Source organism: Dufourea novaeangliae, unplaced genomic scaffold (genome assembly GCF_001272555.1).
Source record: "Dufourea novaeangliae isolate 0120121106 unplaced genomic scaffold, ASM127255v1 scaffold65, whole genome shotgun sequence".
Taxonomy (NCBI): domain Eukaryota; kingdom Metazoa; phylum Arthropoda; class Insecta; order Hymenoptera; family Halictidae; genus Dufourea; species Dufourea novaeangliae.
In genome coordinates, this window is record NW_015373961.1 from 1,845,470 (window position 1) to 1,872,664 (window position 27,195).

The 27,195-nt window shown below is 41.3% G+C and overlaps 1 protein-coding gene across 1 annotated transcript; it reads right to left on the reverse strand.

Moving 5' to 3' along the window:
• Nucleotides 1–323: 323 nt before the first annotated feature.
• Nucleotides 324–26,208, reverse strand: LOC107186613 (dexamethasone-induced Ras-related protein 1). The gene is made up of 5 exons (XM_015574510.1): nucleotides 26,150–26,208; nucleotides 20,668–20,825; nucleotides 2,056–2,245; nucleotides 1,376–1,586; nucleotides 324–536 (listed from the first exon to the last, which is right to left on the reverse strand). Exons 1-5 carry the CDS (start codon nucleotides 26,191–26,193, stop codon nucleotides 324–326), a joined length of 816 nt encoding a protein of 271 aa, XP_015429996.1. The 5' UTR covers nucleotides 26,194–26,208.
• Between the last annotated feature and the right edge of the window lie 987 nt (nucleotides 26,209–27,195).

Consider the following 27,195-nt stretch of genomic DNA (forward strand, 5'->3'; position numbering starts at 1 on the left):
CTCGAAACAGCATCGTGACTGCACTTTATCAAACACTCTCCGTAACCATTTTCCTCTCTAAAGTCACAACCATAGGGTAATATTACCGTCACAACAAACGTGACAGTCACTACCAATCCTCTCTCTTAAATCTCGGTCAACAAGAACACACCGTAACAAAAAGAGCCTTCCTCGACAAACCGACAAGCAGCAGAGACCCGGTCCATTCAAAAAGTCTAACAATTCTTGTGCGTTACAGTAATCAGTGCTAATTATAAATCGCTCGCGAAGATCGTCCCGGGTGCCGAACGTTTCGGAATCACGAGGCATCCCCTGGGGAGGTATCACTGAATGGAGCACGTTTTCCGCGTGTCGGACGATCTAAGGGTGATCCTGGATCCGGGGGCGTTGTTCTCGTTGGCGGCCGCGAGCGAACATGTCTTCGTCCTCATGATCATCAGGTCCGTTCTTATGCTCGGTCGGCGAACATTTGGCGCGACCACGCCGCAGGCGTCGCTCAGTCGACGCTTTATGCTCAGTGTGGCTTTGTGCCTCGGCTGGAAACAAAATGGTTACGCTCTTTGAGACCATCCGCGGCAAACGGCACGTACACTCGACTGCTTTTCGGTAGAAAAGCGCAATCGCTTTTGCTGGACTTAATTCGCGCGCCCCGCAGCCAACATCCCAATTTCAATGCATTTCCGAATTCGACTGTTATTCACGGTTCCGTTGGACCCCGGAGATTTCGCTTCAGCTATCGTCGCGGAAATTTCGAAAATGTTTCCGTCGCTGGCGTTTTCGTTTGCGGACCCGTCGAGCATAAAACGGTCGAGGCGTTGACTCCGCGACCTCTAGCTTTGTTCGGGGGTAATCTCTCGGAATGAATTTTGTCGTTTTCGAGCGTGAAATTCAGTGAAGTCTTAATATCTTGTAAATAACACGTTAGGTAGTGTTGATTTGTTCAGTAAGCTTTTTTGGGGTAGATAGGTTAAATTAAATTGAATCATTGATTAGGTCTCTTCGTCAGGAAAGAAATTATCGAACGGACTAGACGAAAGATGAATTCATTGGAAATGGAAATTTAAATTTCACGGTTCGAAGGTTACTGTCATTAATCCTCAAAGACCACTGTGAGTTACGGTAACTCAATCCGTATGAAAGACACCTAGCATTTCTTATCAAATGATCTGTGACTATGTATGGTCGAATCGGTGGGATAATATAGTGTGGTCTTTGAGGGTTAACAAAAAAAATGGCTTAACCGTCACAAAAGTAGAGTATTTAGAGTTCTATTATTTAAATAAATATATCTTCAATTATTTAAATGAAAAGATCTCAACTATTTAGTTGATTTAACGATCTAACATAACATCGTAATAATAATAATAGTACGAACCTGAGAGGGCGGCAACATAGTTGGAGAGCCAAAAGTGAGCGGGACCTTTCTATGATGATTGGGTGCCATTTCCAGGGGTAAGCCCGCCACTACAAAAAGCTGATAGAAAAGTTCTTCCACGTGGAAGTTCCTCTTCGCGGACGCCTCGACGAAAATGCAGCAATCGTCCTGACTGTTGCAGTACTCTTCAGCTTCTTCCACGGTCACCGTTCTGTGGAAACACGGAGTCGTGTGTTTGTAACTCGATTCCCTTTGTTAGTTCGCGAAAATACAGGGGCGGGATTTCCACTGTTATTGATACACGAAACATCGGCTTGAAAACCCATTATGAGTACATAAATCGAAGCGAATTGGGACACAGGAAGACATGTTTAACATTAGTCGTGCAAATTTTTGGAAGAATGACTCCTGTGTCTTTTAGGGGTGTTTGGTCAATTTCCCTTTGACATAAATATACTGCGTAAATCCTAGCTTATTTATCGAAGGATCTGATTAGAACATAGTAACGATACTGTTTAAGAATACAATTCTTAAGACACAGCTAAAATAAAATCCACCATCTAGCATCTAGATTTCTAATGCAATGGGAATGGTGAAAAGATTAAAACGTTCAACAGTGGATCATATGATTGTTAATTGAAGAATATTTAACCTGTAGAATGTATAAAAGCTTCACGTACTTCGTGTCCTTATCACATTTATTCCCGACGATGACCATGGGAACCTTCAAATTGAAGTGACTCTTGCTTCGGCTCTTAGTGGCGCTCTGGGTAGCGCTCACTTTAGTCTCTAGGATCGATTCACGTAGCCTGATGGCCTCTTCGAAGGACTCCCGACAATCCAAACTGAACACCACCACGAACAAGTCTCCTGCGTTACAAACAATAACAAAATAAATTGTATTACAAAGATTCGATTACGTCGGCCACTATTTTTTTCATTAAGTAAATTAAAAAATAATACACTGCGCACTGTATGTGTGCAAATAGTCTGAGAAAAAATAATACTCTTTTACGAAAGAAGAAATTATACAGGTTTCACACGTACGGCAAACTTTTATCAAATGAATTCAACGCGCGCCGTATAAAATCAACGTATTTTTGTCAATAAAATGGAAGGGTCAGGTGTATTTGAATTTTAAAATGTTCCACCCGCCCGAGCGAAGGACGGCCGCGTTAAGCCCCGCGTAAGGATCGTTTATCTTTACATGGTTTTCGTTTCTATGCAAATTATTCAGAGTCTTGTTAAGTCCTACCCGTTTGCCGACTTTTTTACGCGGTGATTCGTTTGCAAGCTGTTCCGCGTGGAAAAAAAAAACGAAAGCAACGTCCGTCGATAAATTTTGCAACTCGCATGAACAGCTGCGTGGGTCGAACGAACGTATCCCTTAAGTTTCTTTTAAATGAAACAGTTGCGAAACTGAGTCAAACCTTGGCTAAGCAGTAAGTAGATTGTGAATGTTTATGCAAGTATCGATTTTTAAAGATTTATTTACAGAAACTAGAAAGAAACAGACATTTCTTTACTGCATCAGAGGTTCTATCTGTTCCCATAGAAAATGAAAAGTCTACTAAAATTTATTATATTACCCACTACACTGAATTTCAGATAATTGAATATGCTATAAATCCATAAAATCCGCTGTCCATCAATAAGTTACGATAAGAAGTGCTTTCATGCTAATTCATTCGCGTATTGGCCATCCATTCCATATATTCTCGCGAACAGTTACAGTGGACTAACTATATTGCCATGCTCGGCGCCGTAGGGGAGTAAAATGGCAATGAGTTCAGAGCCCCCTCCATGCTAAGTTCTATCGTCACAGCCTCTGTAAAAGCTGGCGCGCCGGCGTACGCAATGTGGTGGGAGTGAATCTGTGTGGTCGAAAGTACGTATGAAAGGGAAGTGCCTCGCGTGGCAATATGTTTAGTGGCAATATAGTTAGAGTCCACTATAACTCATAACCGTAATCACTCGATATCTCGCGTTTCGAGTATCTATTCCTTTTGAAATAACATTCCAGTTCGACTATCAATCATTCAACTATGCCTATTTTTATCGAGGCGACAGGTGTACATGTATTTATACACGTTCTCGGCCTGTGGCTGTACCGCAAGATCGAGTTTTAACGAGTTCACCTCCATTCGTGTAAAATCCTCGTGGAATAAAAGAACCGAACAGTGCCACATCGATCGCGTCGCCCGACGAAGGGGCTCGATCGACGGAGTTTTTCCGAGTTTTCCACAGACGTGTCGGGCGGAACCTCGCGAAAGAGAGGTTGGTGGCAAGGATTGTAATGTGCGGGCGAAACGGTGTCATTAAAATGACAAAAAAGCACCGGGGCACAGACCTGGATTCACGCCGATGTAACGACTTCCTGCGCCACTTTTCTGAAAACGATCCAATACGCGGGGGAACAGATGATGCTTCTCCTCTCACAGACACGGCTGGACACTTTGCATAGTGGCCTCGGGTCGCGTAACACCGAGGGTGTGTCGAGTTCGAAATCTGTCAACTCGCTACTGCATTTTTCATTGGGATACTTAGAACCGAGGAGGATCGTAGAATGTGTTTGGGGATGCACCAAACTTTATGAAGTTTGTGAATCTTTTACGGGGAAGCTTTTATACGTGACGATGCACTGTGGCCGACCAATTCTTTATTATCACTTTGCGAACTAGCGTTTCTCGTTAGGTAAATTTACGTAAGTGAGTCTATTAAGCTGTTGCATAGTAATAAACGTAGTTTGTAAACATTTGTATCATAAAATGATGAAATAAGAAAAGGGATCATTTTTTACCGTTTCCCTAAATTTTGCCAGATGTTTAAGGTGTTAAACTACGGAGTTTTAAACATTTGATCGAAATAAGTTCCATTTAAGTCGACATATTTACAGAGCTTCTCGATCCAACGTTTAACGATTTGAAGATGGCTGAAAAGCGACATGTTTACTATGCAATCAGTCTAATAATACCTTTTCTCCTGAACTGAATACAATATTCTGTTTCTCAGTTGATCCTTCCGTGACACAAATTCCATCGTTAGAGAACCGAACCGTATTCATACGTACGTGTACGCCCGTTCCATATTTCATATTTTAATTCACGATCCCCGAAGAAAACGGAGACAGGACGCAATTCGAATAACAGATTCAAGTGTACCGCCGTGATCCCGCGTTATGTATTCGGTTTGCGTTCCCAACGATCCATCAGCTTGCGTTAATTTTTCTTCCCACAGTGCACCGTCAGCTGAAGAAACGTGGAAACAAGGGCAGCTGCTGTCCCCGGGTAGAACGTTGTCCAGGACAGGTGAAAAACAAAGTACATCTCGTTGAAACGGCGACGGGGGGCGGCTTTGCCTCGGTTCAGTCGCGAAAGCACGTTAAAAGGAACAGTACCGGAAGGCCAAAGGATATTTCAAGATTTCACAGAACTTTTGCGGGAAAGTTTGTCCAAAACAAGGCACTCTCTAACGCGACTCGTGTCCCATTTTTCAGGCTATTTGCGGTGATCGACGGTGCATCGCTCAACGACGCTTTCGTGAATAATAGGAACGCTGGAACGGGGGAAAACAGGCGCCATTTTGTTGGCGGTTCCACGCGGCCTGTCTGCGTGGAAGACAAACAGTTTTTGCAAGTTTCATCCCATTGGCGCAGACTTGACACTGGTGTTCCGATATTTGTTTATTTAGATATTTCGCTGAAGTGCTTCTATATTGTTCTAATGTTAACCGATGTGATGTTGAATAAGTGATAAATTTTTAAATTTCATATTTAACCACTTTCGTAATCATGGACAGATATACAGGGTGGTAAAGAAGAAGCGATTATAACTTCTGGGGTAGTTATAATACTCGTCAAATGATGAAAAAAAGTTCTAATAAACATGGATCGAGAAATTAATACTTTCAAAGATGTAAACAATTTCTTGTTCAGTTTCGTCCCATAGGTATTAGGACTTTTCTTCGTCATTTGGCGAGTACCATCTACCCTAGAAGTTACGAACCCTTTTTTAATCACCCTGTATATGTATGTACAGACGTCTAGAAGTATCATTATTGTATTGAAATTAATTACAGCTCCAGTTGTTCCGTTTCGAACGGATTTCAGTCTGAGTTAATTTCCGATTGCGCTTACCGTCAATATTATTGTATTGCCAGTTATTTCATAGTTCACCGGCAATACGACTGTTTAGTTTTGCGAAATGAATATTCACCTCATTCGGTGGTGTATATTTACAATTCAACCGAATATTATAGAAGCCAGTGACAACAGAGCAGCCACCATTGTGTAACGAGCACAGAAGACAATACCGATTTCCCTCCGTCTCGTTCATACAATCTCTATTCTATCAATTTTACCCAGCATTTCCACTCCTCCATTTGACCAAATAGACTGTACCCACGTATAGCCGCCAACATAAACAGGCGGTTCTGCAGTAACACAGGAACAGGCGTTTCGTGGGAAACACAGCACGATTCGGAATGCCTGCAGGAAACAACGCGGAATAATCCGATATGATAGCATTCAATCAACACAACAGTTCCGCGGACAGCGATTCTCGTCAGTCAATAACAATACTATAATGTTAACGAGCCGCTAGGTAGAATAATCGGGGAAGGGGTAAAATCACATTCTCCGCGGTCCCCTGCGCCATCTTTCTAAAACATTGAGTCGCTCCTTTTAAAACACTTATTCACTGTTGCCCCTTATTTCCCACAATACTAAAATTAAAATTCTACGACGAATCGCCAAATAAATTTAGACTGATCTCTGTCTATAAGCACGCTGGTCTCTACCAATAAACGTGTTTAGACGGTTTGAAGATCAATATTCTGAAAATCTTTTATTAGGTTTGAGATTTGGAGACAATGTTTGTCAATTTTTAGACATTGATGTCCCGTCAATTATTGTGCTAAATGTGTATTGTCTTAACGCAATTATTTTCAGTCACCGTGTTCGATTCAAATTTCTGCTGGTCCTCAAGAATTCTGACGATCCAAGAACAGTCTGGTTCGACGGAATCAACATTAAGCCTATGTTACGGGCCGATCTTTTCGATACAGCGCGCGATTCAATCGAGTATCGACGTTCTCCCGTGACGAACGCGAACGCTCGGAAGTGATTGCACCGATATACGACTCAATGGACCACCGGTTGCATCGAGGAGGCAATCGTTATTGCTTTGGCACGGTCGTTCGAAAACTGTCGCGGTTTCCGGTTGCAGCCAGTGACAGGCCGCGCGAATTGTACCAGCGAAATTCGGGCCTGACGGCTGGAAATTGATCGACAGCCCCTGCAATTCGATCCGTTTTCCCTACGTCGAATCGTTGCTTGGTACAACAAAGACCCAGATTTTGTTATTAACTTGTAACAATCGATTTTTTCCCTACGAACAAAATCAGGTTTTGACAATAATGTTAGATTTGAGATTTTAAAGCAGATAACGGTGTAAAAGGGAATAAATGTTTTAACTGGTTGTGGTAGATAAAGATAGGCTACATACATTTCACAGAAATAGTCGGAATACAATGTGAGATAGGTATTGAATACGACCAGATGACCGGCCGTAGTAGGAAGATAGAATTTATTACTATTCAAACAATTCTCATAAACCATCAAGATTTTCAATTTCATTCCCCGATAAAAAATTCCGCCGTTTCAAAACATTCATGTCTCATGGACTCCTGTTTACCACCGTTCTCCGAGTTTACTTCGACGAACAGCCACGGTAAACGTCGACAACAACTTTTTAGTACACATTTCATACTTCGTTCATCTCTGAAAAACGATCTCCCGATAGATGGACCATCGGAAGCGAGGGAACTCGAGCGTCCCCGAAAAACGGATCAACCAGGACAGCGAGTATGTAAAAAGTCGTTCGTCGAACGTAAACCGTCCCAATTTCGAGTTTCTCGGTGGAACAACAATTTTTTTGCGCGTCTGAGAAAACGAAATTTCCGCGCGACAATATCAGTAACTTGGAACTGGAAATTCACGAGGCTGTGAGTGGACTCACTGGGAATTAACAACGGCGGAATGTAATTCATTTCCGGATGAAAAGGAAGCGAACGACCCGGTCGGTCGGGGGTGGGTGCAGTCGGCTCGAAAGAAATCCGTTTAACGTAACGCCCCGCTCTTAACTTAATTAAACCGAGATCTCATCGCGATTAATTACAACAAAAGACGATTAATTATGTTCAATTGCGCCGGGTCGTTGCTACAGGACGAACCGCTGGGGACAGAGGCTAAAATAATTAGTAAGGGTTTGGAGGGATTTCAACGATTGATTTTGTAGAAGATTCTATTCCGTTCGAAGTCCATCTCTATCGTTACAATAGATCATTCTCCTGTTACCGGTGCCCGTCGTCCTGTTAACCCTTTGAAGTGCTTTGTCGAGTCTGACTCGATATAAATTTCATTCACAGGTACTCCTACACTTACAGACAATAATTTAGAGACAAAACGATGCTTATGAACATTGTATCCATTATTTGCATTTATGGATAATCAACGAAGGTCGATTTTTGTGTAGTTTTTCTCAGAGTAGACTGTACGTTTCTTTGTTTTTTTACAAGAATTTTTTTAAACGTAATGAAACGTTCAATGTTAATTTTTAATCATGAAAATATAATCTACGTTATTCAACCTTCCTCTCAGAATTTTTTACAATTAATAGGGAATTATTGGAGAGAAAATTGAAAAAGAATTAGAAGTGCAAAGGGTTAACAGAGGGGATGTTTCTACCTTCTCTCGATACCCCTTTCACCACGTCCAACTTTCCTCAGGATACATGTGTAACTATATCCTACATTTCGTTACGTCGGGGAATATCGTCGCCGCGGCGGCCATTGTTACGTCCGTGAAATACGTGTCAGCTATTATACGGGGACGGTCCGCGTCTCTGAATCGAGAGGATTTCCTTTTTCTCGCATCGGACGACGTCTGGGGAGGCTCATTGTCTTTGAATTCGGGTCGCCGTCCGCTTGTTCGCGAGCCGGTTTCGTCTCCCGCGCCAAGCGTTTCCCAATGACAAACTTCTTCCGTCGTTGTTGCTTCCGGTGATGGCCGAGCGACGGAAATTCTGCTCTGTGTTCGCATGAATTCGCATGGTTCCTTTCAGATCTTTCTTTTATTTTGCGGGTAACGAAACTTGGAAGTTGCACTGTGCGTTTCTTTAAAAAATTTCTTTTTTAACACTGTCCTTGTCCACTATACAGGACATCAACTTTATCAATAGGTTGCTAATATCAGAAATATGTTTTACAACGTTACACTTTCGAGATATTGTCGTTTAAAGTTCTGAACACCAATTTTTCTTATTAGCAATGTTTCCTTCTTTTCTTTTTACGATATAAATATACATTTCTTTTATTTTACATAATATTCTTCCGTGCATTGCGTTGATTTTTTGGAAAATACTAGTTACCTATTTCCTAACTATAGACTATAACTTTCTTCGCTTCATTTATGCAAAATAAGTTATAGTATAAACAAGTCAATAGAAATGGAAAACAAAAAGCGATCACAATATCGTTGTATGTAATTTCCAAATCTTTTGGACTTACCTACGTTGTTTTGCCGAAGCCGTACGAACTAAATACTGCACTTCGGTTCACTTTTCCGATAAATAAATAAATCCTACACTTCACAGCTCAATTAATGCACAAACTTCCTTGAACTTCTGACACACGGTGCGTTTTCCTTCCAGCCAAAGATTTAGCACGGTTCAACTTTCAAAATCGCCGGTTCACGTCTCCTCAGCACAAAATGCCAATAACTGACGTGCGCATTATGAACCCTCATCTCTCGGAGCTCTTGGAGTTTCTGCCCGCAGGAATTTCTAATCTCATTCTTCCGCTTCTTCCGCGTTCTCCAGCCAACCCCCTCCCTCCAGACCGGCGAGGGCCACTGTTAACAGGCTCGTTTATCCGTGGATCGGTCTACAAAGTTTCAAATCACGGCTCTGGTGGTCGACTTTAATAACGGCTTCACGTGCGCGGTAATCTTGATGCTGTGGTCCGCCAACTTAATAACCAGTCCTCTCTCCATTCTTCATTTTTCCTTCCCTATTTTGCATAGCGGGCTGCGTTCGTGCGTTCCCTCTGCAAATATTCGCTCGTCCTGGTTTGTGTACACGCCTCGTGAGGCCTGCTAGGAGGCACGTATACAGTACCCACGATGGGATCAATTTTTTCATCGTGGAAATCAGGTCCGTGGGCACAAAGCGTTCTTTCATACCGCGGGACACTCGCGATCGTATGAATCCCTCGACGTTCGAACCTGGTCCTATACCTTTTTCGAAGTACGCGGCAATTTTTCAAAGGCGACGACACCCCGGCTTTATTACGGTATTTCCGCGTTTGATTTATTCAGTTTCATGCCCTCTGACCTGATCCCCACCGTTTTCCATCGATTTTCGTTCTTCCTCGAGATCCCTCTGTCGTTTCCTTTCATAAATCTTCTGCCCCTCTGTCATCGGTTCTTGTAATCTTGTATCGTATATTCCGGGCAGATTCGTGTATACTTCGCAATGACCTGTCATCTTTCTTTCATTGATCGATTCAGGCAGGATGGATTCATCAGTGTAGGTTATTGTTCGATATCCGGAATTTATGGATCGAGCGGTGATTTCTTTGTCGTGGGAAATTTGGAACGGTTATCGTGGCAATTCTTTTTATGGACACTCTGCGTGTCTAGTAATTTGGAGCAAACGTGAAATTGTTACGTTGTTATTTCAGTTCTAAACAGTTTACCGATACCTATTTTCTTGAAGAACAGAAACAACGGGAACGTCTGCTTAGCATGCAATCAGAGTTCAAGGAACTATGACTTGGTTGAAATGAAGGTGAAACACGGGATATACTCAGTTCTTATAAAAAGGATTGGTGCGCACCCTTTTCTAAAAATATAACTTTACACATTCTTGGACTATGCCACAAATATGTGTATAATTCTATTTTCTATTATTTGGAAATTATTTGTGAATTACTCTGTCCTTCTTCAACATTATTTAAAATGTATAACTGGACTGAAGGCCACAGCAGATTTAATACTTTGACGGTAAGACAAAGAGGCTGGATTATTTAAATATTGTGACAAAATTTTTGCGTAAAATTAATAGCGCAGTATAATTTCAAACAAAATCACCAACCTTTATCAACTGGTTTAACAAAAAAATGAAATAAAGCGTGTCTGGCTACGTACGGCCGTTTCCACTGTGGCAGTTAATTGTCAGAGTAATTTCCTAGAAAAATAAGTGGTAATACTTTTTCCTGTAATTAATATTAGATGAAGATTTTTAAAAAGACAAATTTATCGGACCGTGCGTAATCCGCGCAAAAAGGAAATTAAGTATACATTCGTAACCGAGTTTCCGTGGCAATGAGCTTCACGCTTCAGAAACGAAAGTTAAAAATTGGACGACTCCGAGAATTTACGTAGAAGTTAAGGGGCGAACAGTCAAATATTAACCTTCTTTTTCCGAGTTCCTATTGGTGGTTATTAAAATTCGGTACGGGATATGAATTTTACATGCCACCATTTAGAATATTAGACATGGAAGAGGGGAAGAAATACGCCGACAGGCCCGTCGGAAGATCGTTTCGTTCACTCCCCCGAAGTTTTCAGAGCGTTCACCCTAAGCTGCCTTCTCGTTTTCGCGTTTACTTCCAACTTCTTTTTTCTTTTGCCAGGGCATTTGTCAGACTGACCGTGGTATAAACCAGCAGCGGGCCGTTTGAAATATCGAGCTAGGGGTGAACAGGCGATCCTTCAGAGAACGGTCGTTCCCCTTCTCCTTGAGTCTTAAATCTCGGTCCCGAATGAATCTGTTTAGGTTGCTTCCTGACGCGAGACTACAGCTCGATACTTACTTGCTGCTTCCTTAAAAAAAGTCGAACGTGATGAACCGTTCTAAATACAGGGTATTGTATAAGGTGAAGTGTAAAAGTAGAATAATCAATAATAAATAGTACGGGGATAATTACAGGATAATAAAAGCTGCTAGGCTTTGTTATCAAAATGGAATAGAATTTTCATTATTTTTCGGCCTTACTGCCATGAAGAAGAACTTGGTTTACAATGTGTTATATTATACAATCTCCTCCTCTCTACTTCCTTTAACCATTCTAATACTTCGCTTTTCCTGTCCTATGCTTTATTATAAATACATTCATACACGATTGATCGTTACGTCGAAGTGATTCATTGTTATATTTTTCTTAATTTTTCTTAATTTTGAAAGGAGATTCGTAATCTTCTGTGAGTCACTGTACCTAGTTGGAATGATAAAAAACAGAATTCAATAGGCGTAAACGGACTAACTAAAATAAATTACAAATTAAGTGTTCCATTAACGCAGCATCGGTCCTTAATGGGTTAAAGTGATCTGAAATCGAATAATTATTATATCGATCGTATTGCTAGTCGAACACCCCTACTTTTTACTGCAAATAAGATATCCATTTCGTATGTCTACGAGACCTTCTATATAGGACTCATGGATCGCTTAGACGTATTTGAAATTTGATTGAAAAAAAATATGATATTGCGCAGCCAGGCGACCTGGTCGTAAAATTTCCTTGAAGTGCTCCCCGTATCGGCAGGGACGAGTTTATTTCAACCACTTCTGGCGACGCATATTTCACACGGTTGTCCTCGGTTCGTATGGCAAGTTATCGGTTCTATCCCGAGCGGCGAACCTTCGTAACTTTCAGTTCGACCTTCCACGAACCGATACCCGCAGCAACCTTCCGGCGGGATTGGCTTTCCAACGCGATTACTACGCTTTTCACCCAGCCCACGACAATGTTTTCTTATCGTGTCGGTGTGTCCTCTATGCAGAACGACGGAACCTCGCGTGCAACGTTTCCATGAACGACTTACGATCCGCTTTTCCCGTGTCCCGTACAACGACGTAAACTCAATTGTCCGATTAGGGCCATTACCCCCACCACCCATAACTTTCGGCTCGAACGATACCGACACCGTTAAGCGTGAACTCACTTTATTTCGAAGATGAAAGGAATGCTTTTCAATACAGGATCATTAATTACGGGACATTAAAAAATAAATATTACGCAGAATTTTATACCCTGCCCTAGAGAAGCTTCAATATGTTAATAATAACACATAAAGAGTGTTTGACATTATTAAAATTTAAATTTTAGTGTGTTCTGTATAAACATCCGTAGTCTACTAATTACTTTCTAAGAATAAAGGAAGGCACCGAAACTCCACACTTCGTTATTTAAGCAATGTTTTCAAAGAAAAAAATGGTTTAATATTTTAGGGGTTTGATGTACCATCCCACTGCGTGGGGAAGAAATGTCTAATCAAGATAGGTCCTAAAATATGTCCTTTAGAATGAAAACTTTCATAAATATTGAAACAAATCGTGAATTTTCTTGATTTCTATGTAAAACAAAAATGAAGTTTAGTATCAGAATAGTAAATGTTCCATTATCCGTAAAATTTCTTTATACGAGCACTTTTGTCCCCCTATTAGTTCGGATACGGGAGGTTCTACTGTAATGTAACTAACCCGAAATTGTCATTAAAGTAGAATTATCATTCAAAGTAAAAACTTGCAGTCCACATTCAATGAACCGGCGTTTAACGACCAACAGATTTCCAGTTTCTATCTTATGTAACGCATAAAGACAACACCGTTACCGTTAAAATGCTTCCGAGCCAACGGACCCAGCCATCTACAGCAAGCAAACCGATCCCAAGCCGTCAATTAATTTTGTCCCAGCCCCGTCGAACGATCTCGAGGTACGTTGGAAGCAGTTTTGTTCACGGCTGTCACAGTGGACCTTCTGCACGTCCGCCATTGTGTCGTTTTCCCGGTTGTATTGGTTCGCCCCGTTTCAATTGAAACCACCGTTGGCCTTCCTGGCTCGGCGACGTCGCACGGCCAACCCCGGTTTATTGCAGCATGCTGCGAATATCCGGCCGCGTCGCGACGTTGCCTCGCTCTGAATTTATTCCGTTAATTGAAATTGCGAAGAGTGTCTTGCCGACTCGTCGGTCGGATGTCCTCCTTTCCTAGGCACGCGGACGACCCGTGAGGGCTTCCGTCGACGTTCTCGAAGCTCCACCACCGGAAACGTCTGCCGACTCCGTCAGGCTCGAGGGACAATTTTTCGAGACGTCTCCCTGGGTAACGCGACGTTGCGGCGGACTTAGGTATTCCTTAAGGATGTCTGTTTCTTGGATGAAGGATCACTTACATTCCTTGTAAAGGAGACGCGTGCACGTAAACCCCTCGGCAGCCAAGAGCTTGACATTCCGGGGACTATGAACTTCCTTTAGGTTGCTCGTTTTGGAGTTTATATGTATTTTTTATATATTTCAGGGGCTTCGTGGAAAAGGGGTAGATGTCCTCATACTATAAGTTTACAGAACTGGTTTTAGGAAAAATTATTCTTTCAGGAAATTTGATATTAACTGGTATAGTTATTTTAGTTGGTAACTGAAGTGGGCGGTAAATTGTTATTACAGTGAATCCTTGATGAGTGCTCAAAGACTCCTCGGCACTGACAAGGAGAGGTCCCCAACTGTAACACTGACTTTTTAATGAGGTTTGTCAGAGTGATAGAATTTAGAATTCCGAAATCAATGATATTTGATGTTCAGTGCCGAGGAGCTTTCGAACACTCATGGAGGATTTATTGTACTGTTGAATCTTGACTTCAAAATTCATATTATATGACGCGTTCTTCAACAACCTAAAAATGTTTCTCATTCATATCCCAAATCGAATAAAATAAAAGTCTAATCTCTTTAACTCTAGATATCCTTTGAACCGTTGAATAGGTCCCTTGGAAATACAACAGAAGAAAGTAGCAGAGTGGCAAACGGAAGGAAGAGCTTCCGGTAAAAGTAAGAAATTCTCTCCAGGCCGAAGTTCAGGATAGCAACGCGAAAGTTTCATACGACCTCTGTATATTCCACCGAAGAGTTCCCGCAGATATGATCCCAATACCGAAAACATTAATCCTGCGCGATACGGTTTAATCTGTGGAACGGATCGGGCGACAACCTGCACAGTCGTTCGCGCGTGCGTTGAACGTTATTTATCGCACGACAACGAGCGTTAATGCCCAGTAATTACTAATTACGAGCGACTAGTTACGCGATATAATTACGGAAATTTACCTGGCAAACGGGCGATTCCCAGGCGTCTTGTGGTGATATTTTACGAGCAGATGAATCCTCGACTGGAAAGTTTTCATTAATCACCCGGATGAATGGAATGTTTAAAAGGGCGAGCGCCGTATTCGACCTGGAAAATCACGCGTAGGTGATGATCTATCGCGAAAGTTTCACGGTAGTGCGCGTTTCCTCGTCCTAATTGCTCTTCAGGATATATATTTACGTGTATACGATTATTTATACTGCTTCTTGTTTACAAGCACGACATGTGCGTAAACATTGAAACACACATCGTTGGTTCCTGGCATCTTAGAAGTGGTGTATATCGAATCGAAGATGCACGACCGTCTGTGGACCTAATTTGAATTCCCGTTTTCTGGTAAAATATGTACACAATTTTTGAATTTGAAGGATTTTAACATATGTTTTTATTACTGACAAATCTTGAAATATGATGATAATGTAAATTAACTAATTAATTCCGTAGACTCTGAACCGGTATCGATAGATTCGTCCGAAGAGGCTTACACGAAAATAAAATTGGAGGATATACGATGACAACAGAGGAAAAACAAGACCATTTTTGTTGATCTTTTGATTTTTACGTCGTTTGACAGCTGAAAGGTAGCATAAAGGATATTACTTTAATATAATCACTTTTTTATAAGCTGTTCAAAAACAGATGTATGCAGGGAAATATTATGAGCGTTTTGAACCGCAAAATTCCTGTAAAAAACGGAAAATGCGATTTACCATGTTTTCTCAGTGTGACCTTTATATAATTGAAAGTCAAAGAAATTCAATTTTCCTATTTGAAATATCCACGTATCCAACAGTTTCACAGCGAATCCCCTAAGTCAGCGGTTCCCAACCTGGGGTACGTGCTTGGTGTTCTAGAGGTGAGCGAAAAAAGAAAATTGAAATAACAGCAACTGTATAAAATACAACATTTCTCATATTAGGGGGTACAATAAAGGAAAACTAGCTGCCAAATGATACGCAAGTCAAAAAGGGTTGGAAACCGCTGCTCTAAGAAATCCAGTTTCTATACCGGAATATCACTTTAACAAAAAAGAAAAATGACCAAAAGTCTACACGATCGTGAATTAATCACCTGTCTGTCCAATTTTTATCGTTAGGAAGGAAATATGCAAAATTCGTAGGACAATAACAGTGAGGTTTCTCGCCCTCTTTCCATGGTCGCGCCCGTCAATTCAATAATTCGTGGACCCGATGCCCGTGAAGGGTTCACGTGGTGGCGGCCGTACGGTGCACGTAGAACACGTGACGCGTGCGTGCGGTACAAAGCCGCATGATCAATACACGTATACGCACGCCGCGTCGCCCAGATACGCGTACACCGTCGTGTTACGATCCCGTCACGTGCAGCATGCGTGACACACGGATGCATTTTTCCGAGGCGGGAAAGCGGTACGTTGGAATTGCAAAACTGTTTCTTGGGCACACGCTATTCTTTCGTCGATATTACACGTTGTCCTTACGTGACCGAACGGGGCGGAGGCTCGATGACTCGGGGAGTAAAAAAGATACTGGGAATTTGGAGTCACTGCATTAGAGGACGATTTATTATGTACACTGACGAGCAAACTCGGTTTCCTGTAGGGGAAAAAGTGATGTAAGGGAAAGACCTCCTACCATTTTGTCTCGGAGTTACTGGAATTTATGCCAAATTAACATTCGGTTTAACATTTTTTTTTTTTTTTTAACGGTAGGAGACTCTTAACCTTCCATTGATTTTTCCTCTGAAGCAGAGTTTGCTCGTTATTGACAACTATGAAGTTTGTTTCCGAAGCAATGGGTACAGAATGGCCTCAGTCATGAAATATTCCGCTTCTTGCGTGCAAATGGATTAAAGTTGTGGAAGTTTTTGCATGAAATGTACCACGTGACAGATCTAGCTGACAGACGAGCTGGATCGAGGACCTGGCGAAACTAATGAATGCAATAAAACGAAATGAATTGAACCAACTCATGGAACAGTAGAAAAGCGCGCCTTTTAAGTAGAATAATCCGTCATCGTCAGACGCATTTCACGCGTATGTACAGTAATTACTACGGTAAATGCTTCTGCTTACAATTATTTGTTATGGTGCTTGCCGAATTCGTCTCAGAACCGGCTAAAAGGTGGGCGTAAAAAAATGATAGGTTTATCTATAAAAAAAACTGAAAGTGTCCTTGAAAAAAGGTTTGACAAAAAATTTAGTACAATCATCATAAAGCTTTCCCTGAATCATGTTATACTACCTAAAAAGAATTTTGATCGCACAGCTAGCAGTAGAATAATCTAAGATGATCACGTTTCATGGCCTATCCTGTATAATAGAAGTCTGTGAGGGTCACCCGTCTGTCAGTTGCACCGTCGATAACACAGCTTCAACTATAAATCAACCAACCAAAAACCACAACTCACTATAACTTTTTTTTCTTGAGGAGATCGTCATCTACGGGTTCGTCGAGCCAAGAAACACAATTCGTGAATCAGGTCCTTGCTGAGTAAATACGCTTTTCGCATGCCAGCAGCGGTTTCCATCCTCTCGCCCACAACCCTGTCACGTCGAGAGACCTCCTTTCGCAACTTGTTGAGTATCCTTTCTTCGATTCAGCACTAACCCGCCTCGAGAGTTCCAGGGAGCAGCTCGAAGCACGCTCGATCGAGCCCCGATATTGCCCGAAATATCCGTCGCTCGTAAATTCCAGGCCGCAACGAATACGGGTGCCCCCTCCCTCTACACAGTGCTCCAGAATCAAAATTTAGCAGTTCCAATGGTGAAAAATAATTTCTTTTATCTTCCACAGAATTTGCATCAACTTATTATTAATTACAGAACATTTGTTCCGTGCATCACTGTTCCCTTTAGACCCTTTCGTATCGTCGATCCTCAGTCAAAAATAGAAGAAAAAATTCCTTAAAAGTTTAAATTTTCGTGATGATATTGAAAACACTGGTAGTGAATGTTGAAGTTATCGAAAGGGATTCCTAAAATTGATAAAAAGTTGTTCATTTATCTACTTTTATTCGAATAATATTAACAAGTTTCGAAATGTTTGATTGTTTAAGCTAAATAAGCGTATATGATCTACTAAATTCTGATTCTGGACCAGTGTGCTTCCAGTTCGAGTTGCTTTTCGAGTGGATTTTGGTTTCAGGTCGTTCGATACACGCGGAAATCGTTCGCCTGGCGATCTCCCACAGATTCTCCGCAATTTTGCCAAACACGGAGAGCAAATATTTGCGACGTTCACCTTTTCGCGGTGAATACGCGTGGGCAAGGGGAATAGAGTGTCTGGTGGTGAGGAAGCGTGCGATGGAATACGATCGTTCGAATTTTCGCGAAAAATGAGCACACGTGGTTTCTGTTTCGGCGGAGGGGGTGAAAATACAGGAATATTTTGGACGGTGAGTTTAATATTCCGTTGAAAGTCAGTATGAACTTTCACGGGGGAACTCGATAACTTTGGCCGAGAGATGGTAAATCGAGTAATTAGTTTAGTTATGAATGGGGCGTGCTGTTTGACGGTTTTATGATGTTCGCCTCGGGTGAATTGGGATACAGCTAACTTGTGCCTTTGATGCTGTTCTCCTTTCGGTTGGATGTGGTTAATTGTTTTTATAATCGCGTGGTTAAATGTTGCTGATTGCGAATTATGAGACGTGTTTGGATGTTCTCGATTTTTGCGTCTATTATTTGATCTGTTGAGAGGATGTGTTTGCACGTTTATTACGATTTGGCAAAGAGTTATTTACATATTGTAACGAACGTGTTACTTTCAGGTTTACTGTTATTTTTTTTAGGTTGCTGTGCCTGTGCTACTGCAGGTGGTGTTTTCAATATTATAATAATGTAGTAAAGAATGAGTCCAATTTTAATGGATCTTACATGTGCTACGATGTCTAATGTAACTTCTGCAGTGTTAGGCTTCAGAACAGTGGACTTTTATCCTGCTGAGCCTTATTGTTCATTTATTATGCATAGTCACTCTTTTCTTGATGCCTTCCTTTACCTCTTTACATACATGCATATTCACTTTGTCCTCTGCAATGATCATACTATATCTATATTGCATTCTATCATACACTGTACGGCAAAAGCATTCGATCTACTACAACGGAACTCATCCTTCGACAAAGCTTAATATCCATTTTCTTTATTTTTAGCGCAATGAAATCCTGAACGGTCAAAGAAAACTTGTCTCGCATTCTGGTGTTCATCAAAGAATCGATGCACATAAAAATTCACAGAATAAATAAAAAGTAGAGGGCAAAAAAGGAACAGCGTACAAGAGCCTGTTTTGAACATTTATAATATTAACCCTTTGCACTCGACTGTCGCCTCTAAAGCGACAAAATGTATGGAAAATTAGAAATTCCGAGTGCAAAGGGTTAATACAATACTGTTATGTTATTGACATGCCATTGGCCATCGTATTACATGAAAAGAAAAGCAAGAAAATCGGACGTTCTCTCTTACAATTTTAGATTTGTGTAAGGTAATGTTGAAATAAAGGGATAATGAGATGGAGAATCGGGGAGAGGATGAATATACTTAAATGTAAATTCCTGAATATTATATCTAATGTCTTATACAAACCTCAGCACTCTGTATTCAGCTCCCTGTTCGCCCTCAACATTATTTTTGTCCCTTCGCTGACGCTTTCCCCCTACGTCCCTCTCTTCCACACAAAAACGCACACATCCATTTCGCTTCCATTCTTACATAACACTCTTCCTTCCTAGCCAGAAAAAGTTCTACCATTCACGTCTGAAGATATCAATAGCATAGCCATTTTTCCTAAACTTTTATATTAATAATCTAAACTAATATACTATGTACCAATATGAGAATATTTTATTTCTGTGCCTCTTAAACATTTAAAAATGTATTTTTATACGTGGCTCTTATTATCCAAGAACGTGCCCGTCTCTGGAATAGATCTTAATTTTGATCGATCCCCCAGCGTCTCCGCGGCTTTTCGCAGCCGTTCCTCTCCGCTCTATCCTCCACATCTTCCAGAAATTCCTCTCGCCTGTCTCATTTCCCGGTTTCCCGGGGCCCGAATGAAGATTACCGTGCTCCATCACCGCGGGTCGCTCCATCCGGTTTGTCGGTTGATACGTCAAGTGTAATCTCGCAAACGGAGGACCGTGTCGGTCAACGAACTACCCCCTGGTCACCACATGAGCTCAATTGCGTGCTGCTGTCTTCGCCTTCGGACTCAAACAATGCTTCCCCTCTTGTTTCCACCTGCGACGGTTATTGCGCTCGCGTGTTCCGCGATATACGAGCTTCCGTTCACGGAGATAACGCGCCGTTCAGGGCTGTTCAGATTACCTGTTCAATCGGGAGCTTGCATACAGGCGACGACGGGATTATAGGGAAATATTTGTATTTTAGGCGGGAACTGGGAAACGGATGTTATCTCCGCCTCCTTGGTACGTCTGCGAGTGGAACGATCGATAGTTGGATCGTGTTGTTCTTAGGAATCGAGAGATCCGAGTGTAGAAAATATAGGAGGAAGAATTGAGACGGGTAGACTTTTAGAAGAATAAAATTTTAGCCTAGAAAGTCTTGATTCCCAGGAAAATTGATTTGAATCTTAAGGCCCATTTATATGTTCAAATAACTTTGAACCTGTAAACGGGCCTTTAGGTCGAGTGTCTGACTAATGGTGGCTGCTTCTACTTGCGTTCATTTGTGTGGACATTGGCAGTGGCTGGTCACGTTTTTAAAAATATTATAACCAGATTGGTGGAAAATATAGTACAGTTACTCCCATATAGATCCCTATTAATTAACAGTAAATAAACGTTGCTTGGGCGAAAGAATGTCTGAAAATGTTATAAGTTCGATTCCATTCGACAAAGAATCTCTAAACATTTATCCTACACTTGTATTCTATAATTACCCGTTTCGTTTATCTTTAGCAGAACTGAAATGTGCCTTCAAATGTTCGACAGTTTAGGTACACCTTATTATATAATCTTATTAAGTGGAGTGTGTGCTCCAGTCAAGTGGCCGGGATCAAAACCGCGATATACGTATTTACACAAGCGTGTGCGGTGAAATCGCTTTTCTATACGATCGTTTCTGTAGATTTAAGCTGATAGACTTACCGGTTAGGAAGGATAATCGTCGCATCGCGGGGAACGGATGGTTTCCGCTCGTGTCCAGAAGATCAAGCTGATGGACCTCTCCTCTAATCCTGTAGAGCTTTCGGTGGAAGTCCTCGATCGTCGGTGTATAACTTTCCTCGAATTTGTTGGACAAAAACCTGAAGCCAGAGCACCCTGTGTTACAAGAGCTTTACTGGAAATCCACCATAATCTAGAAGTCAAAGTTACGTTGCTACACATACACTGCGTATAGCCTTGGTTGAAATTTTACACCGCGATATTACAATCGCTAAATTGTTGATTCGTCTGTGAAGCACACATGCTCCCGTCCATTTATCATACAAAAAACCATCCTTACCCCGTATAACGTAGCTATCTATCTTACAGTTTCCCTCTAAAGAGTATTATTTACGATCTAAAGAAAACTGTTAAACTGGGCAACGTAGGATGACGAGGCAGCAGTGAACCCTCGAATTATTACAATATGTACATACATACAATACTACAATCATATACAAAAAATTATTACCTTTGTAAAAGAGCATCTAATTTTAAGGTAGAGGAACGATTTCATTCCACCGAAGCAACCCGTTTTGAGGAACTGTGTGCATCCTATATCTTTCTCTAAAGAACACAAACGTCATCCGGTACTCTAACCTATACAACTGTCTTCCAAGTCAGCGCACACCGATCCATTCACACCTTTCAGAGATAACATTCACATGGTTCCACTCGCATGTCAAGTCTTCAGTGCGACGGGATTCGATGCAGCTCGTTCCTCGACTCGGCAAGAATAATCTTAATGGATATAATGCTCGGTCCCATTGTCTTCTGGCTCATCAAGCCAACGCGCAACGTGTTCCGAGGCAAAGTTGCTAATGGACCCGCGACGCTTTCGCAGCCTCCCGTTCAATTTCCCGGTGAATTCATCGTCTACCCGTGATCGTCTTACGATTCATCCTAATTTCTACGCTGGAGGTTTATTCCAGTAGTTATTAGCGAACTCGAATCGAAGGGAAAAAACGTTGAAAAACAATCGGTAATGGAGTTTCACGGTTAGCTCCCTGATCGTTTTAAAATAGTACCTGAGTCGGTCGAAAGTACGATAGTGGCGCTGACGGTCTAGGCCGTGGAGGAGGGCGGGAATTTTCGATGTGTCGTCGTCGGAAATGTTTCTTCCGTGATATCAGGGGAATAGAAGAGGTCGGAGCTCTCTGAATATTCCGGGCGTGAATGTTCCGCATGGTCGGGGCTCGAATCGGGACCGCTTTGAACGAACTGATTCGATCGCTGCTAATGGGACAAACAATTTAATTCCGACCGGAATCCGATCTGCGCTCGTGAATGGTGCTGGTGGTGGTGGGGTAAAGTGCGGATAGACTCGTCGGTGAGTTTGATGGCTCTCCTTTCGGATAAGAGAGTCAATGTTTGATAATTGATACTGGCAACATGATTAAATAATTTCCCACTGTTTATAATAATTCTTTTCGCCTTGATTACGATAATCATGAAACACTGGTGGTTATGTTATCCGTTGTGGAATAAAGACAAAATTGTCATCGTGAGAGAACTTCACCGAGGTCACGTGTTACAACATGGCGGCGCGTTAGGAAGAAGCAACTACTCTCGTTACTACTTTAATTACTTCTTATTAGTATTGTTCGAAAACTTTTTAATGGTGAACTGTGGTAATTTTAATCGTAAAGTACTAGATTAGTACGCTATACATGGTAAAGGATAAATCGTGGAAAGTTAACTTTAGGAGATACTGAACATTAAAAAGTAGTGACACGAAGGTATTCTTTTTTCTATGACACGATTATAACGGTTTTCCATAAATTAAACGGGACATTTGATTAAACCGACGAGATTTTCGGGTAAATTCGATAGAGAGCATTCCGTTGAATCAGTGACATGTACTCCGTTAGCGAGCGTCCGACCATTTTCTCCCACCCTCCCTGCACCGGGGGGTTAAAAATATCGCCCTGTCAAAAGCTTTCTGGTTTTGGGAGGTGGAAGCGAGCCGATACATTCGGGCTTGGTTCACAGTGGCCGTTTGACCAGCCACAGGCAATCGACCGTCCCACGTTCGACAAAGTATTAAACAATGTAGGGGAAGCAAACTGTGTATGTTTTCCATTGGTTCTCGTGTCGTAGGTCACAATATCACTTTTTCATCGACTGATACGTGTATATGTAACGTGGAGGCGAGAATTCGCGAACATTCTGGAGTGCAGAAATCTATTCCAGTTATGGACTTGCACACAACATATAGAACAATTTGTAAAAAGTGAAATTAACTTCAATTTGTTTCTGTATATTTTCATTACTCTCCCTTTATAGTCTATTTTTTATTAGACTTAGCAAGTAATACTGTTGTGGTACTGTAGTGGTTGCTAAAAATTTCCGACCATAGTGTAATTTTACCATATCTTTGTCATAACTTCTGTCAGGCATGTATTTCTTAGAAACAGTAATGTATCCTAAATATAGGCACATCAAAAGTTTATTCATATTATATATTTTTAAAATCAAAAATCTGTGGGAACTTAATGTTCATCAATATTTTACTAACGATATAAGGAGACATTTTTAATTTGAACTGTATTACTATGACGTTAGAAAACAGTGGAATGGGTTTTTTCTGCACCCAGGAACTACTATTGTTGAATGCAATAAATTACTACCGCGTCGTTGGTTGCTCGTGCCATTGTGAATCGATCGTTTTTCTCTCCGTGATGTCGTCTGATGGAACGGTACAATCAACGTCCGGCGAAAAATTGAAGAAACAGGTGGTTTTCATCGGTCGTGCATTTCAAGGTATTACGTTCGGCAATTAGTCCGCAAACCGTTACGAACGGAGAGGAAAGTGAAAAAAGGATTCCACCTTATTCGACGGTGTTGAGCCGTCCAACCGGTTGTTTTTTCTTCCGTTTCGACGTCGAACAGCTTTCAACGGGGCTGATATTTTTCGAACGAAAATAGAAGGTGGGGGTTCACGCGGTTTCGGTCGAAAACAAAAAGAAATTTTTACGCGGAAACAATTCCGCGGAACGGAATCGCTCCGCGGTTCACCATGGACTAGAAATTCTGGTTATTTCTGCAAACGAACCACTGCCAGCAATGAATTTTAAAGCGGCTATGGGAAATACTTTGAATATCGTTTCATTTTATGAAATTTGTAATCCTTATGTTGTATATGGCAAAATTTACATACATACAGGACGTTGAAGCTTAGTCATTTGAATGATATCGACATTATAGAAAAATGACAGTAAAAATTTTGTTATTACTTTTACTAATAAGCATAAAATTCCATAGATTGAAAGTAATTTTTTTTTGTTTCTTAGGACGGTTATGCTTTCACTGTTAATATACATTTTTGACTATAGGTGAAAATTGATGGTGCTCTAAGAACGGACACTTTAATTTAAGTGACATACACATAGCTAATTAGCAAAGTCTGGCGTTTAAAAAGCCCGCCACTTTAGCGTAAGAAGGGTGAATTAAGTAATTATACCGAGAGATGGAACAACAGTGGCCTGCTTCCACGATGTGAAAATTGCAAGCACTTTTCTGCATAAAACACACCGTATGAAAGCAGAAAAAACGTATACCTACAATTTTGTTAAAAGATTGAAAACTACGGGTTCCACATATAAATGGTTTCTAACGAAAATTCTTTGCTTTTCGTTATACTTCTCTTTCACGAAAATGGTATAACTGACTAGAGCGAAGTATACACGTCTTCGTGTATCCATAGGCGACGAAGTTATGTAAATAGTCCTATTTAAATGCCGCCGTCCCTGTATACGATTCCCTTGTACCTGAAGGGTTACGATAATCCTGGTATCAACGGTGTCCGTGCCCAAGGGAAAAGTCGAATCGCGTATTTTCTACCCTCGAAAGAAAAATATCAACCGTTCTCTGGGGTCCGAGTGTATTCTAGACGGATCTATTGTTTCCAGAATGACGTCGTAGTAAGAATACGCGGCTTGGAAGATACATAGAATACCGTAGGCTTCATCGATTAATTGAACACGGTGAGTTTGATACATTGCATCGTGAACAAATTATCTTCGTGGCTATCAATAAATATTTCTATAACATGAAACCAATAAATATCAACCTCTAAAAACAAATTAACAATGAATTTACAATTTTCCAAGTTTTTATTATTACCTGGATATCTCAAGCTAGAGTTGATGATCTCTGTAAAGAATCTTATTGGTTACCAATGAGTGTTTATAGAACACGACGCCATGTAGCGAAAAAAAAAAATATCGATATGTCGGTATCTGAATTTATAGTCACGTGGGGCTATAGAGGGTAAAATAATACGTCACTCGTAAAAAAAACTGGCGCAAAATATATATGTCCGCACGGAACATCATATTTTGAACAAATAAAGTTGCAAACGGATACTTTAATGTATCCATTTAAGTAACCTGTGTTCTACCTATTATACTCTAATAATATCCGAAGCAGACGCTGTTACGGACGTTCGTGTACAAGACCAGCCCTGTTCGAGGAATCTATTTAGTTTCGTCAGGTGTCCGACGATGCAGTTCCGTACGGCCCTATGTTGACGTCAGTGATCGGTGATCATCGACCGCAGTTATAATTGGTCAGGGAACCCTAATGGACCCAGCTGCGATTTTGGGAAACGTTCGAATATACGACAGTGTAACGCTGCTATGTAGTTACCCTTGGAACAGAATCACCACCAATCAAAATCGTCAATCCGTCAGCGAATTTAACCTTGTATACTTCATCCTACAACTTCGTCAAAGACGTAACTTCGAAATCAGAAAGACAGTGATTGATTCGGCCCTTCGCTTGGCTTTTCAAGGAGTCGTCAATCTGACCAACTAAGCTCCTATTACTTTTTAAATTCATTTCCGTCAGTTCTCATTGGATATCCACTTCAACAGTAGATAGGAAATTGTATTAAGACGTTTCAGAAAATATCGCGCAGCTCTGGTCAATTATTCCCTATCCATCTTCCTTGCGTATGTAATTACTAAGACGTTGTCGGATCTCCAAATATGATCTCCTAACTTGCAAGACATGTGCGGTAATTTCAGACTTAAATTGATGCACAATTAGCGTCATTTCTATTTTTACTCGAAATAATCAGAAGTCTAAAACAACACTCCCTTTAAAACTGAAAACTTAGAAACGATTACGAGCTCTAACGCAATCATACAAGAGATGAAATGATACATTAGCGATTAATATTACAGTAATTCATCGATGAGTGTTCAAAGGCTTCTCGGCACTGAGTGTTCAAACGTTATCCCTCCACTGAGGGGTCCCACGTGGAACTAGTTAAGCGCCCAGTAGTGGGGATAATGTCTGAAAACTCAGTGCCGAGGAGCCGTCGAACACTCATCGATAATTGACTGTAGTCAGAAAATGTTAATTTTGTTATCGTCTGACGTACGTTAAGGCGGTGTCGATCATTGATACCAAGACCTACCGTGCTACAATGGCAGTTTTGCCGACCCGCGCGCTACCCAGCATGACGAGACGGTAGCAATTTCGGGGCGGTGGCTTGCAGGCGTCCTCCTGCGAGGAGGTGGACGCAGGTGTCGGGCTGACCGGTATCGGGAGGATCCCATCCTCCGAGCCTGAGGGCCCCTCCAGCTCGGGGCCCGCCTGTGCGCCCCTTCGACCCCGGTTGATCCGATGCTCGGACTCTTCGACTGTATTTCCGCTCTTGCAGAGCCTCTGCACGCAGGACAGAAGTCGGCCGCACGCCTCCAGCTGAAACAAACGTTTCCTTCGATTAGCATTTCAAGCACTTCGAATCCTTAATAATACAGATACGGTTCTATTGGACTTTAGTTACTATAAATTACTTCTACAGTCTAATGACGAATAGCAACTTATATTAGTTAGAATAAAGATTTCATCTTGAACACGGCGTTTGTTATATTTTATAAGGCATTATAAACCTAAAAATTGTTTACTATTAATTTTTTATATTTGTTCGATGTATCGAAGGAAAAGTAATCGTATTTGTCAAGTTACGTTCATTCGCGTCGAACAATTTTTTTTTCCCCCAAACGATGTGTATTGGAGAGATGGATAGTCTTTAGATGGATCGCCGAAACATTTTCACTTCACTCTACTGTCACCGGGACAACAACGTTTCCAGATGTTTTCCTGATGGATCGAAGCCAGTTAAATCAAAGGCCGTGGTGAATAATTCAGCGATATTATTCGTTTCGCGAAAAACTGATAAACTCGGGCTCGCAACGGGAAATTAAATATTTACCGGGCTAATAATTACGAATGCAGCAGCAGCCGTGCGTCCGGTTTCTTCTTTAATAGGCTTAACAGATTATACGCAGCTCGCTGAATACTTCATGTTTCGCGTGTTTACATTTACATTTGGGGTATTGAATTAAGAAACGTGATGTAATGGGGCGCTACAAGATATTCGTATTACTATTACGTAACTAGTCTGTAATAGTTTGATAGACGTCATCATGCATTTTTCATTCGAAAATTCCATTAACT

Excerpts from the sequence above, each read along its gene's own strand:
- LOC107186613 (XM_015574510.1), bottom strand. The coding sequence starts at position 26,193 with ATGCTGGGTAGCGCGCGGGTCGGCAAAACTGCCATTGTAGCACG. Across the intron at positions 20,826-26,149 it reads AAAACTGCCATTGTAGCACG|GTTTTTGTCCAACAAATTCG; the intron begins GTAGGTCTTGGT and ends CTCTGGCTTCAG. Across the intron at positions 537-1,375 it reads CTATGTTGCCGCCCTCTCAG|CCGAGGCACAAAGCCACACT; the intron begins GTTCGTACTATT and ends TTTTGTTTCCAG.